At 38.3% G+C, this 15,793-nt stretch overlaps 1 protein-coding gene across 1 annotated transcript in view; it reads left to right on the top strand.

The window, feature by feature from the left end:
• Nucleotides 1-908: 908 nt before the first annotated feature.
• Pex1 (peroxin 1) overlaps nt 909-15,793 on the top strand; it is a 73,953-nt gene continuing 59,068 nt past the window's right edge. The window contains exons 1-3 of the mRNA XM_067787473.1: nt 909-1,275; nt 1,587-1,707; nt 4,618-4,721. Coding sequence (XP_067643574.1) covers nt 1,183-1,275; nt 1,587-1,707; nt 4,618-4,721 — 318 coding nt within the window. The 5' untranslated portion in view covers nt 909-1,182. The remainder of the gene's footprint in view (nt 1,276-1,586; nt 1,708-4,617; nt 4,722-15,793) is intronic.

Below are 15,793 nucleotides of genomic sequence, written 5' to 3' on the forward strand. Positions count from 1 at the left end.
ACGCTCGTTATCAATTTGTGTATATCCCAGCATACATTCGGAGTCTTTAAAAGAGCCAGAAAGGTGTCTTAAATTAAATCGTATACGCTCTTTACGAGCTCGTTTTGGGGTCCGAAATGATGGATATTCCCTTCTTGCGATGGTCGTCCGATGTGGGCAGCATATTGGGAAGCCTTGTTGGAAAGTATAATATTGGGCGACAGGGTTTATCGAAGATATAAAAGACACCACACCCACACACCAACGGGGACGTACAATGGAAGCAATTTGTTGTCAAAAAAAGTCCATAATACACACTATTCTCTTGGCAAAAGGCTCAAATTTTTCATTATATCGGAGACCTTAAAGGATACTTTATGATCATATTTCTGAAGCTCATATTTTTCACATACATATTTCGGACTCATATTAGATTCTAAAATTATGAGCGCTCCGAGAATGTTTAAGGGGATGCTTAAAAACTATTTTCTAGAGTGTATTTTATTTTATAAAGTATAACCACATAGGCAGATAAGTTGAGTTAAGCAGTTACGTAAATTTTTGTCTGTTTGGTGAAACCATCCAATCGAAGTCTTCCCGAGGTAGACTGGGAGACCATCATAGTTTTCGCGATCACAGCACCAACTGCAACTGCATAGTTCTATTACTGTTGTGACCTTATCACGCGTTGATTATTACCAAGACAATATAAGGTTTATTTCATTAGAATTATGAAATACATTAATACAAATTACAAGCTATAAAATATGTGTGAATTAAATACGTCTGCTTCTGCTGCTCTTCATCTTCTTAACGTTATTCCAAATTGCTGTCAAACTCCTTCGAAATACATTTAGTGTTGCCAGTTGATTTATTTATATTGTAAAATTTTCTCGCCGTGTGGCAGCACTCCGTTTTCGAACTGTCAAAGTGGAAATTAGCGAAATTTCATCAACACAACAAACACAACGTTCAAAAGTTCAATAGCGGCCAATGGGCAGTATATTTTGGTATTTGGTTTAGTTTGGCACAGTTTTAAATATATTTATACAGCGACTAGCAAGGTATTGAGTGAATTTAGAGAATAATTTTCCCACAATGATAATGTGAAACAATCGGTGAGCAAGTCAACGGCGAAACTGTAAGCCAAAACATTTGATGTGTGAGCGGTTGAATTACAAACGAAGATTCTAATACAAAAAAATGTTTAAACGCACATTTAAAGTGGTAATCCGTCCAACAAAAAGTAATTTCCTATTGCTGCCGGAGAACTATTATGGCGTCGTATCAACATATGTGAGTATGCATCCACTGGTTAAGAACAACTGTAAGTATCAGTGGCCATTGAAATGGTTGATGTGTCGGAGGTTCATAAACGCATTAGTGGCTGAGAAGAATATTCGAATGATAAGACTAAGTTGTATTTACGTGTGTAACGAACTTTGATTTTTAGACACATTATAATGTGCATAATTTATTACCCTTTTATATCGTACTACTAAAAGTTAAAAATACATTTTCTTTTTTACTTTATATGCGCTTCTCGCCTGCTTGCATTGCTGCGGACTTGACGAATCCCACAAACTCACTTATATATAAATATGTAGGATACTGGCTGCTTGAGTTTGCAATATAATGGGCATACACATTACGCATCTTGGGCACCTAACGCTGGTGCTGTCAAAGATACCGAAATTGGGATCAATGCCAGGGTGGCGAAAGAAATCGGTAGGTAATAAATAGAGCGAGAAATAAGAAAAATCACATTGGTCTTTATTGCATATCCATTTTGTTGTTCAAAGCACTAATGCATCATTCTCAATTGCAAATACTGCCAACAAAGACAAAAAAATATAAACAAAAACGCAACCAATGCGCCTCAAATGCATAGATTACTAAGGCCACAATAGCTCAGTTGGCGCAATAAATTTTGTGGTTTCAACCTGACAAATATTCATTCATTAACAATACACACGTGTTTTATGTAAACAAATTATTAGAGACAACGCCTCCAGAATTATGCGAGAATCTATTTATAAAATCATGAATATATTTTCGATTAAATCTATTTATGTATTACAGTCACGACCATATAAAGCGAATGAGAATAAATCAATTAATTCTAAGACATGGAATCAAAAGAGGACAGGAGTTGCATATGATCGATCAAGCAGGAAAGGCGTAAAAAGGAGCACGAGGCTTCAAAATTTCTAAGATCATGCGAAAAACCTGCGACGTTAGACTCACAAAGTGGCTTATATCTTTAAATAGACGGTACTCAAAGCTCACGATGGGCATACTAACTGGACACTGCGTGCACGGACACTGCTCGCTACAACAACAACGTATAAATGTACAATATCCCGAGTTGTGAGACCATCAGTCCATGCCAACCTCAACAGAACCTGGGGAGAAATTCTTATTCTTTCAAAGGATCAAGTGAAACTAAGTTTTTAAACATTTGAATAACAATTCCTCCCATAAAGTTGCTGCAGGAATGCATTCAGTTTGGTCCGGTGCTTAAACGCTACTTTTGAGGGATTAAGTACTCCCCAGCGGTTTAGGGAATCAGAATATACCCGCGGTAGGTATGCCTGTCGTAAAAGGCGACTAAAATACCAGATTCAAGGGGCTGTGTAGCGCAACCCTTCAGGTTGCCAGGTCAATATATAGCTTCTCCAAACCCAATTGTCAACCTCACCTATCCGCGGGGAATCCTGCTTCACTAACAGACGAGGCTCTGGCGACCTCAAGCTCCTCATGAAACTTGTGGGTGCGGTGGGAGGGAATGGCCTGAAGGTTTAATGTGGCCACATAAATCGTTCCCTAGATGGTCGGGCTAGCGCCTTAATGGTGCTATGGTACCGGAGCGTACCGGATCTATATCCGGCAAAGGACCATCACATCGATAACACTCACTAAAGCCTTCGGGGAGCAACCTTATCGCTACAACAACAACAACAACAACAACAGGGATTAAGTACGAGTTGTATGGAAGTATCAAATCAAATAAGTCGCATTGGTTCAAGAAGCAAAATACGGTAAATTTTCTTCTCTAGCCATGAAGAAACCAAAAAAATTAGCACTACGCATAAGGTCGTTATAGCAAACTGGTTAGAAAACCAGAATGCCAGAAAGTCATCTTTATAGCATGATCATTTCCAAAGAAGATAAGAAGAGCATGGGTAGACGTCGATATACCCAATGAACGAATATAATTCATGTGAACATTTTAACAATTAATCAAATTAAGAATCAAATCAACGAATAGTGAGAACAATCAGAACCTCGCACGAAACGTTTTGCATTGGCGGCTATAAGACAGCCAGTTTCTAGCTGGATGTATCTACCAAGCTTGTTGGGGAGGACTGAATAATCAGCTAAAGGTGGTGTGGTTCATAAACCAGTGTTAGCTTGTATCTTTTTAGAGAAACTTCATAAAATAAAATAAATGTAAGGCGCGATAACCTCCGTAGAGATTTTAGGCCGAGCTTCTCTTCCAATTTACATCGTGCTCCTCTTGATTTTCCCTACAAATTGGCCGGACGGAACCTACATGTTTTATGCTGACTCCGAACGGCATGTGCAAGGCAGATGAGTTTTCACCGAGAGCTTTTCATGGCAGAAATACACTCGGAGCGCTTGCCAAACACTGCCGAGGGGCGACCCCGCTTAGAAAAATGTTCTTCTAATTGAAACCTTATTTCAAAAATATTGATGTTGCTTTGCCCGGGGTGTGAACCCAGGGCATACGGTGTGGTAGGCGGAGCACGCTACCATCACACCACGGTGGCCGAGAAACTTCATAGCAAATATATTAAAGATTGAACTTATGGAAATTGTGGAACTCTGTCTTGTTCAAAGCAACGGGCTGGCAGCGCAATTTATAGCTTCTGCAACCCAATTATCAGCCTCACCTTCCCGTGGCGAATCCTGTTTCGACATCAATAACACTATGTAAAACTTTCGGGGAGTATCCTCATCGCTATAAGAACAAAAACAACAACCACATTACATATTTTCGAAAGTCGCCTCATACAAGTTTGCAATCAATTATTCAATGCATGCAATACATATCGCGCTTGTCCACAACACAGAGAACAAAGTACAGATAGACAAAGACTGTGACTTAGCAGTACTCTTTTACACTTAAAATGAATGTTTCTGCTGATACAATTATAAACAGAGCAATTAAGAGAGTTTATAGTGTTCATTCTTACTAGAAATGGCAAGGATATGCACGGACTGATTGCTATATTGAAAGATCAATTGTGTGCAGGCCCTCCAATCAGCTCTATAAGCGAAAATCGATGGTGGCTATAATTGCTAACGCAACTTCGCGTGACTTTAGCCCTATATGTAGCCCTATATGTATTCAGTGAATAACGTATGCTTCTTTGATTAATCCAAAGCTTAGTTATAGTATGGTCAAAATTTGCGAAGCTTTCAATTGTATGACCACAACTGTATGTGTTTTGTTCATACATATCACTTATTCATATAGCGCAATGAAAAAAAATATATATATATAACCCACGCGAGACAAATTTGTTGTCAGCAGTCTCAAGACGATTTGATAAGTGTATAATGCTAATTATAATTATTATATTTTTAATTCTGATTATTTTTATTTTTTAGGTTTGTGTGAAAATGATTTGGTGAAGTGTACGCTTATTGCTGACGTATTGACATTGAAGAGCGTTTTCGTTACACCGGTCTCGGCCAAGGACTGGGAAATTATTGTGAGTGAAAGTTATTTATAGTACAAAGCAAAAAAGAGAAAAAAGAAACTTTCGTAAATAACGTAACGCACCTTGCTGAATTAATATATGCAGGTATATATTCAGCACAACTGACGCAATTTTTATTGGAGCGCGTCTAATTGACTGTAAATGCAAAAAGAAAAAAATTCAAAAACAAATTCGCTTGGAAAATATTTATGAATGAATTTCAAATATTTGTGTTTGTTATAATTATTTTTTTTTTAATGCACTTGTGCATACTTACACATGCTTCTACAAACATAATTTTTCATGCAGCTGAAGTATTTTATTTGTTTTGGCTTACAAAAGCTTAAGAGATTTGTTGTTTTAATGAACACATTTGTTTTTGAGAGCAAGTGCACATTTGGTTGATGTCTTGCGAAACGTGCGAATGCTTCGTTTGACACAAATTACATTATATTTATTTATTATTTCATGACACCTCATATACAGATCACTTTATTAAAAACAGATGTAACTCAAAATTTTTAATTTTTTGATATGTTATTATTTGTTTAGTGGTCATATTTTATGTAGTAGCATTGATAAGTTTGCAAAGGTGATGAGACCTTGGAAAAAGGCCGTTCTCAAAATTTGAGATATAAACTTAGCCTCTCCACATTCCATACAATTAGAAGGTTCAATGTGGTCATATTTATTGGAATTATCCATTGTCGAAACAAAGATGGCAACCCTTTTTTTCTGTATTCTATTTTACTATTTTTTACCTTCGTTAACTACAGTTGAAATGTGACGTTTATAGAAGAAGCACTTCAATAAAATTTTCTTGCCATAAAAGCGAATTGTTCAACTGTTAATTAAACGTGTTTTCTTTTGTGCGCTTATCTTTTTTATTCACTTAATTGGTTCGGTCAAAAGGACTTCTAAAACATTTAAAAAGTTATGTGCTCAGAGAGCTTCAGTGAATAAATTAAAAGAGATTAATACAACTGAGTCAAGTCGTCGTACTGTATAAAGTTGCGCGCACATTTAGAAAAAAGTCGTCTCTTCGTAGCGTCAAAAATTTTTTAATATAAAGATATTGCATGCGCGAACTTCGGTGGAAAGCAGCGGAGCGTAACAAAATTCTAGTAAGTCACTTTCACCACACCAAAAACTTTAACACAATTTTTAACATAATATAAGCACAGAAATACACTGATTGGAGTTTTAGAGAGTAAAAATGTGAATTCTGAACACATTAGCTGAATAAAAAGTGTACAAATAATTATTAAATAACAAATACAGACAGTGGTAGTTTAACAAATTCTGCTGTGGTAAGTGGTGAATGTGACCTACTAGAATTTTGTGAAGCTTGCCTCACACGATTTTTCGTCCATGCAATGTCTCTATATTATACCGTTTCTGGTAGCGTAAATAAAATAGAGCATGTGGAAATAATTGCTGTGTTACAGAACAAAGAAAGCATCGTCGCATGAGGTAAAATCTAATTTCACTACCTTAAAAAAAATTGCATCAACATTATAGGATTCCCGTTATCACGTTTGTGCATACAATATTGTACATATATTCGTTCGCAGACTAGTAGGCAAAACAACAACAAGTTTTATGTAAAGTTGCTTTGTCGTCTCACAACAACTAAAGTTCAGTTAAAATGGATGGAAATAAAAATGAAAACAATTTTAGTGGCCACGTATTAAATGGTTCAAACTATCGCTTATGGAAATTCCAGATAATGGCGGGATAGTACCGACAGAAAATGCAACAGGGGATGAAAGGAATATTTTTGAAAGAAATGAAGGTAAAGCCATGAATGCTATATTTCAATCGCTGGATATAGAACGCGCAAATCTTGTTCTAACATGCAAAACCGCTAAAGAAATGATTGACAAATTGGAAAGTGTATACGAAAAAATTCGGAAATTCGTGCCATGACTTTGTATGAAAAATATTTTTCACTCAAGATGAAGGATGATGAAATTGTCGCTTCTTACGTAGCCAAAGCAAATCTGTTTGGTATAATACATAAGAAACTCGTACAATTGATACGCTTATGGAATTTTTGTAATTAGAGGAGGATAATTTGAATCGAATGAACAATGAACATTATGATTCATCAGATGCGGCATTTGTTGCTAGGTTTAAATACAATAAACACAAAGACTACAAAAAAGATTTCAAGCCAAAGTCAAATGTTGATGAATTGAAGAAGAGAACGAAATGCAACGCTTGTGGTCAAATGGGCCATTGGGCAAAAGAATAAAAATTCCAAAGAAAACAAATTCGTCGAATAGCAATAAAACTGCAAATAAAAACGAACTGGCATGGTGTACAGTAGTATATTCGGACAAATCAAACGAATTAAATCCAGATTACTGGTGTGCTGATTCAGGTGCAACAAGTCACATGACTTTTCGTCGTGAGTGGTTCTCAGAGCTAAGAGAACATAGTGTTCAAGTAAAATTAGCCGATCGTCATCGTGTCCAGATTCATGGAATTGGTACCATTCTTATAGATGCGAAGGTAAACAATCAGTGGGAGCAGCGTCGCCTTCAAAACGTGATGTATCTTCCAGAACTTGGTGAAAATTTGTTTTCGACAATAGTTATGACAGATAAAGGTTTTCAAATTTTATTTGAAAGTGGTGGTTGCAAAATACTTGATAAACAGCGTAAAATCGTTGCACTAGGTAAGCGTGATAAAATGACACAAATACGCATGGAATTTCGTGTACGTACAAATGAAGTTGCAAATGTTGCAGCTGTTTCGCTCGAGCAGTGGCATTGTCGATTGGGCCACGTCAACATCAATTCAATAAGAAAAATTGTTAAAGATGGTCTCATTACAGGTGTCGACTTGTCCAACAGTGAAAGATTTTTTTGTGAGGATTGTCAATACGGAAAAATGACGAGATCAACTCATAAGGAATCGATCAAACGACCATCAGTTGCTGGAGAATACATGCATGCAGATTTATGTGGTCCCATGGAAGAAATTGGAATTGGTGGCGCTCGTTACTTCTTGTTGATTAAAGACGAAGCAACTACGTTTCGTTTCACATATCTTATAAAGTCGAAAAGTGAAGTACATGGATGCTTGAGCTCTTTCATTCCAATGGTACAAAAGGCTTTTGGCTTTCAAATTAAATTTTTTCGTTCCGACAACGGTACTGAATTTGTCAACGAAGAAGTCAAGAAATTGTTAAGAAATGATAGGATTCAAATCGAATATATTGCACCGTATACTCCAGAGCAAAATGGGAGAATTGAACGTGATAATCGAACAATTCAAGAATGTGCAAGAACTATGCTTATTGCTAGTGGTTTACCAAAATATTTATGGTCTGAAGCTGTTCGTACAGCAACGTATTTATTGAACCGCACAACAAATAGCAGGGAGTACACCTTATGAAAAATGGTTTGGTCGAAAACCATGTTTGGATCATATCAAAATATTTGGAACAGAATGTTTTGTTCAAGGGATCCAAAAGCGAAGAAAGTATTTTTGATTGGATTTGAGCCCACAACCAAAAATTTTCGACTATTTGATCCGAACAATAGACAGATATTTTTCTCAGCTGTAATGTCCGTTTTAATGAGCAAGTATCAAAAAATGTCCGTTTTAATGAGCAAGTATCAAAAAAATGTTTACTTCGGGATTACATTGATACTGATGATGAAGAAGTGTCTGAAAATGCTTCAGGTGAAATCGTCGTTGAATCAGCTGATAATAATGATGTTTTTCTTGACGCTGAAGGAGAATCAACTGCGGAAACTCATGAACGGGTTCGACCCCAGAGAAGTAATCAACGCTACGATCTGCGAGAAAGTGTAAAGAGTCCAGATCGGTTAATTGAAAGGGGATTTTCAGCAACAATTGTTCAACCAAAAACACTTGAAGAGGCAATGAACTCACCCGATGCACAACAATGGAAGAGTGCAATGGATGAGAAGTTTAATTCATTGATCAAGAATCATACATGGGATTTAGTAGAGCCACTAGATGATCAGAAAATTATTGATAATCGTTGGGTGTTTAAAATCAAAGAAAATACTGATGGCTCAATTGAGAGATATAAAGCGCGTCTTGTGATTCGTGGGTTCACTCAGCAATACGGTGTCGATTACGAAGAGACTTTTAGTCCTGTCGTCAAATATACATCGATTCGTGCAATTCTGTCTCTAGCGGCAATGAATAAAATGCGGCCAAAGCAGTTCGACATTAAAACTGCATTTTTGTACGGTGAGCTGAAAGAAAACGATTTTATGAAGTAGCCAGTCGGCTATAATGACAACAGTGGACGCGTATGCAAGCCGATCAAAAGTTTATATGGTCTGAAACAGGCATCACGATGTTGGAATGAAAAATTTACGTAATTTCTTTGCAAATTTGATTTCACACAAAGTTATTCAGACTCATGCGTTTTCATACGGCGAAAGGATAAGACAATAACGATCATCGCGATTTATGTAGTTGATGGGTTGATGGTAACAAATAACGATAATTTCACACTTGCAAGACAGTTTTGAAGTAAAAGTTATCAAGGCAAAGCGATTTTTGGGTCTCGAAATTGATCAACGTCAGGATAGTTCAATACGCATACATCAGCAGGCTTATGCTAAAAGGTTATTGAATCGGTTTGGTATGATTGAAAGCAAAACTGTATCAACTCCAATGGATAACAATCAGAACCTTGGTGATTTCGCAAGAGATGAGCATGATGCTGTATATCCATATCATGAAGCGGTCGGTAGCTTAATTTACCTGGCTATTGGGACACGACCAGACATAAGCTACGCAATTGGTGTGGTAAGTCGATATTTGGAACAGCCTAGCTCAGCACACGTAACTGCGGTGAAACGCATATTCAAGTACATTAAAGGCACAATCGATATGGGTATTGTTTATAAAAATGATTGTGTTCTTGATTTGGTCGGCTACAGTGATGCCGATTATGCTGGCGATAGCGAAACAACACGATCGGGGTATGTTTTTCATATTGGGTCCGGTGTCGTAAGCTGGGCATCAGTAAGGCAAAAATCGGTCTCAAATCAACAACGGAATCTGAATATGTGGCGGCTTGTCAGGTAATCAAGGAACTAATCTGGCTTAAAAGTTTTTAAATTAGTTTGTTGTATGAACCAAATTAAAAACAACCCTATATATGGACAAAAAAAGCGCAATTCGTTTAATTAAGAATACCGTCTTTCATAAAAGAACCAAGCACATCGATGTCCAGTACCAATTTATCCGAGAAAAATTTCAAGATGGTCAATTCAACTTAGAATATATAAATACTTGTGAGCAGATCGCGGATATATTTACGAAAGCATTGAATAGGAATCGTCATAAATACTTGTGTAATTTGATGGAGATGACATCATAAGAGAACGTCGCCGATTTTGTTTACAACAATGAGTGGGAGTATTGGAATTATCCATTGTCGAAACAAAGATGGCAACCTTTTTTTCTGTATTCTATTTTACTATTTTTACCTTCGTTAACTACAGTTGAAATGTGACGTTTATAGAAGAAGCACTTCAATAAATTTTTCTTTCCATAAAAGCGAATTGTTCAACTGTTAATTAAACGTGTTTTCTTTTGTGCGCTTATCTTTTTTATTCATTTAATTGGTTCAGTCAAAAGGACTTCTAAAACATTTAAAAATATTAAATCGTTGCCGAGATGGTGGATATTGTACATTAACGGTGCTTTTTACCGGAATTTGCCGGATCTATAAACGGTAACGGGCCGTAAACGTCGATAACACCCCAAAACCTTCGGGGAGTGTGTTTATCGCTACAACAACAACAACCACGAAATAAGATCAAATTACTTACTTAATTAATAGGCGCTTAACCGTCTAAGTGGTTATGGCCGTCCAACAAGGCACTTCAGTCGCTCCTTCGCTCCGCCAACCGGCACCAATTGGTCACACCAAGGGAGTTTAAATCGTTTTCCACCTGGTCCTTCCAACGGAGTGGGGGCACACTCTACCTCTGCTTCCATAGGCGGGTTCCGATAGAAACACTTGGCCGGAGCATCATCTTTCATTCGCATAACATGGCCTAGCCAGCGCAGCCGCTGCGTTTTAATTCGCTGGACTATGTTGATGTCTGCGTATAGCTCGTACAGCTCATCATTAAATCTTCTTCGGTACTCGCCATCGCCAACGCGTAGAGGTCCATAAATCTTTCGAAGAACTTTTCTCTCGAACACTCCCAAAGCCGCTTCATCTGCTGTTGTCATGGTCCATGCTTCTGCCCCATATTGCAGGACGGGTACGATAAGTGACTTGTAGAGTGTGATTTTCGTTCGCCGGGAGAGGACTTTACTTTTCAATTGCCTACCTAGTCCAAAGTAGCATTTATTAGCAAGATTGATTCTTCGCTGTATTTCAGTGCTGATGTTGTTGCTAGATGCTGGTTCCCAAATAAACGAAGTCTTACTATTTCGAAATTATGGCTGCCAACAGTAGCGTGGTTGCCAAGGCGCGTATGCGCTGACTCTTTGCTGGATGACAGCAGGTACTTCGTTTTGCCCTCATTCACCATCAAACCCATCTTTACCGCTTCTTTTTCCAGTTTGGAGTAAGCAGAACTAACAGCGCGGGTGTTTAGGCCGATGATATCAATGTCATCAGCATATGCCAGTAATTGCACGCTTTTATAGTATATTGTAAGTTCTGCAGCTAGTATAATTTTCTCCAGCATCAAATTAAAGAAATCACGATAGGGGGTCACTTGTCCGAAACCTCGTTTAGTTTCGAACGGCTCGGAGAGGTCCTTCCCAATTCTGACTGAGCTGATGGTGTTGCTCAACGTCATTTTGCACAGCCGTATAAGTTTTGCGGGGAAACCAAATTCAGACATAGCGGCATATAGGCAGCTCCTTTTCGTGCTGTCGAAGGCGGTTTTAAAGTCGACAAAGATGTGATGTGTGTCGATTCTCTTTTCACGGGTTTTTTCCAAGATTTGGCGCATTGTGAAAATCTGGTCGATGGTAGATTTACCAGGTCTGAAGCCGCACTGATAAGGTCCAATCAGCCGGGTCACGGCGGACTTCAATCTTTCGCACAATACACTTGAAAGGACCTTATATGCGATATTAAGAAGGCTGATTCCACGATAGTTGGTGCATTTTGCAGTATCCCCCTTCTTGTGGATTGAGCAAAGAACACTTAGATTCCAACCGTCGGGCATGCACTCGTCCGCCCATATTTTGCTAAGAAGCTGCTGCATTCGCCTTACCAACTCCTCGCCGCCGTACTTGAATAGCTCCGCAGGCAATCCATCAGCGCCCACGGCCTTGTTGTTTTTCAATCTGGTTATTTCTATTCTAACTTCGTCATAATCGGGCGGGGGGACATATATTCCATCATCACCGATTGCGGGATCGGGTTCTTCATCTCTGCGCGGTGAATTACTGTCTCCATTTAAGAGAGCAGAGAAGTGTTCCCTCCATAATCTAAGCACTCTCTGGTCATCAGTTACAAGGTCGCCGTTTTCGTTCCGACAGGAGTTTGCCCCGGTCTTAAAACCTTCCGTCTGTCACCGTATTTTTTGGTAAAATTTTCGGGCGTTATTCCTGGTGGCTAGCAGCTCAAGCTCCTCGCACTCACGCCTTTTTGCTTCTGCTTTTTTCTTCCTGAAAAGATAAGGATCAAATACTCTTCAGAAAATACGGATGCATCCAGGTCAGCATGCCTATAGGACGGGAAGGTCAAAAGATACAGCATTCAGTTCATTTGACCACGACAATTCCGAAATTTACCTGGAGAAGAAAACTGAACAATATTAAGCAAATAGGAATGGATGGAGTACGATTAGAACATGAGGGCGAGGTCAATATACCTCAGAAAATGAAGCGGTGTTACAGAATACCATGGTATACTAGAAAACTAAAGAGGCTTAAGAATCAGAGGAATAGGTTTTACAAAAAGTTCAAGGCCACTAAGTTAATGGCGTATAAAGAAAAATACCTGCGTTATTCCAAATCGTTCAAAGCGTTAGGCAAGAGGCTCCATGGTAACTATGTTCGTAATTTTGAATCCGACATTAAGGAAAACCCTAGGGCATTTTGGACTTATGTAAAGTCCAAAAAACGATACTCAAGTATCCCTGCCTCAGTCATCTATAATTCTTAGCATGCTTCATCAACAGCTGAAGCGGCCAACCTTTTTGCAGCCTTCTTCAGCTCCAATTTCGTGACACCACCGGAAGACCCGTAGGAGTTGCCCACTGTGGTTGACAGTCCCATTAACTTTGGTGCGCTGACTCTATCAATTGAAGATATGGTCGATGGAATCCAGAATATTAAATCATCTACCCATACTGATATTGACGGCTTATCGTCTTATCTTTTGAAAAATTGTTTGGCTCTGGTATTTCCCCTCCTTTTAATTTTCAACAAATCTTTAGAGTGCGGCGAATTTATTGATGCGTGGAAGATAACCTTCATCAGCCCTATTTTCAAGTGTGGTAGCAAGAACAATGTCGCGAATTATAGGCCCATTGCAAAATTATCATCTGTTTCAAAATTATTCGAGTACATTGTGAAAAAAAAAAAATGTACTTTGCTGTTAAACCTCTAATCACTGAAAATCAGCATGGTTTTATGGCCGGTAGATCCACTGTAACAAACCTATCTATCTTCTCTGATTTTTGCATATCTTCTTTTAATGACCGTTGTCAAGTTGATACTGTGTACGCCGACTTCTCAAAAGCATTTGATAAAGTTAGTCATTCTATCCTGATTTCTAAATTGACTCGCGTGGGCTTCCACTCGATGTTTTTATCATGGATTAAATCATACCTCCACCAGCGTAGCTGTGTTGTGGTTATTGACAATAACTCTTCAAACACATTCACAGCCACCTCCGGGGTGCCTCAAGGTAGCATACTTGGCCCATTACTTTTTGTAATTTTTATAAACGATATTTCCACCTGCATCCAGCACTCTAATTTTCTATTATACGCTGATGACCTAAAGATTTTAAATACAATCGCAAACTCAGACGACGTGAGTAAAATACAATCTGATTTAGATAACGTTGCTGTTTGGTGTCGTGCCAATAACTTGCCACTAAATGTTAGCAAATGCTTCCTACTCTCTCGATGGTACCCACCTCTCAACTCTTAACGAGATAAAGGACTTGGGGGTTGTCTTCGATTCGAAATTTTCTTTCACGACTCATATAAATTCTACTATTGCTAAGGCGTATTCACTTCTGGCTTGTATTAGGCGTTCCTGCACAGACTTCACGGATCCCTACACCCTCAAGTTATTGTTCACTGCACTAGTTCGTTCGAAGCTGGAATATGCCTGTTTTATTTGGAGGCCGTATCATGAATGCCATATTGTTAGGCTTGAACGTGTGCAGAAAGCGTTTGTTCGGTTCGCGCCGCGCTCGATGAACTTTTCTGAACCGATTCCATCTTATGAATCCAGGTGCTCACTTATCAAATTAGAGTCCCTGGAATGCAGAAGAACTGTCCTATCGCTCACGTTTGTTTATGACATCATTAATGGTGTAGTTGATGCACCTTGTCTCCTCAGGAATCTCCAATTCCATATCCCTATAAGGCCTCTTCGCAATATACCAATTTGTCCGAACCCTCTATGCCTCAAACGCACCTTTGCTTAGAGCTATGGCCGACTTTAATCGCATCTCGGATTCTTCAGCTATTGATTTTGCTCTTTCTAAGTTTACTTTTAAAACTATACTTACTGATATCTTTTCAAACAGATAAATGTACTGGTCAATCTCGTTATAGCATGTAAGTTTTATTGTGTCTATACTCAACTTATGTACTATACTATTAAATAATTATCTAATTTTAATTCAACATTGTTATCTACTCTGTAAGGGCTTTAAATGCCATAGACTGAAATAAAGAAATATGAAATACTTATGGTCACTTTCAACTCCAAGTACGTCGACAACATCGTATCAAAGGCCATGATAGAAAAGTGTGCAGACGCACTGCAGGAAAGTCTTGTGGATGTAGCCCCAATATACTTAGGTGGATTTACACGATGATAGTAAGACCTATAATACTGTATGTAGCAGTTGCGCTGTCACCAAGAGCAATTCTAGTAATAAGGAATCACTTAACAAGCCCAAACCAGGGCATGAGTCTGCATTTGCGTGAACCATGCGTACATGCCCGAAGGCGGTAATCGAGGTGCTCTTCGAGCTAACACTGATACACATAGTGATAGAGCAGGCAGCCAGGCGCACGCTGATAAACATAGCTAAGGAAGGTTTGGCAGAGACAATGTGATACAGTCCCGGAATATTGAGATAATAAAAGAACAAATACCACACATACTGCTTTTCAGAGATAACACCAGAAAGCACAATAGGATTGCGTGGCTAGTTTGAATCGTATATTTATTTATTTATTTATTATTGTCTACCGAATAGTTCTAACAGACTCATTAATTAAAAAGTATAAAGAGACTAGTCTTAAAGCTACTTATCTCTAAACTGAAATTCAAATTTTTAGCATATGAATTGCATATTCGAACGCATCTTGTGAGTGGCTCCTTGAAACCATAATTGGTTGCATGAAAAATTACATCGAATAAACGAGTTGTCCTTAAATTAAGACTTGATGAGTGAACATGTATTAAATTAGAAATGAGTTCACAGTTGATTTTAGAATTCATCACATTATACACCAAAATAATAGAAAAATAAGACCTTCTCTCTTCCAAACTTTGTAGACCTAGCAACTTGCGTCTGCCAATATAGTTTGGAAGCCCATCAGGCCACGACAGAGGACGCAAAGCCATTCTAGTGAACACCCTTTGCACCTTTTCAATTATAGAATTAAGATTTTGATAGTAAGGGTTCCAAATTATACAGCAATAGTCCAATTGACTACGCACTAAAGATATGTACAGCGCTTTGAGAGTAAGTGGGTCAACAAAATCCACAGTGTTTCTGCGTATAAAACCAATCATAGAAAAAGACTTCGACACCACATGGTTTACATGGTTGGAAAAGGTCAACCTAGAGTCGAAAATAACCCCTAGATCCTTAATAGTATCTTTACGGCACAATTTTTGTCCATTTAGTACAT

This window comes from Eurosta solidaginis, chromosome 5 (assembly GCF_040869045.1).
Source record: "Eurosta solidaginis isolate ZX-2024a chromosome 5, ASM4086904v1, whole genome shotgun sequence".
In the NCBI taxonomy this organism is placed as follows: domain Eukaryota; kingdom Metazoa; phylum Arthropoda; class Insecta; order Diptera; family Tephritidae; genus Eurosta; species Eurosta solidaginis.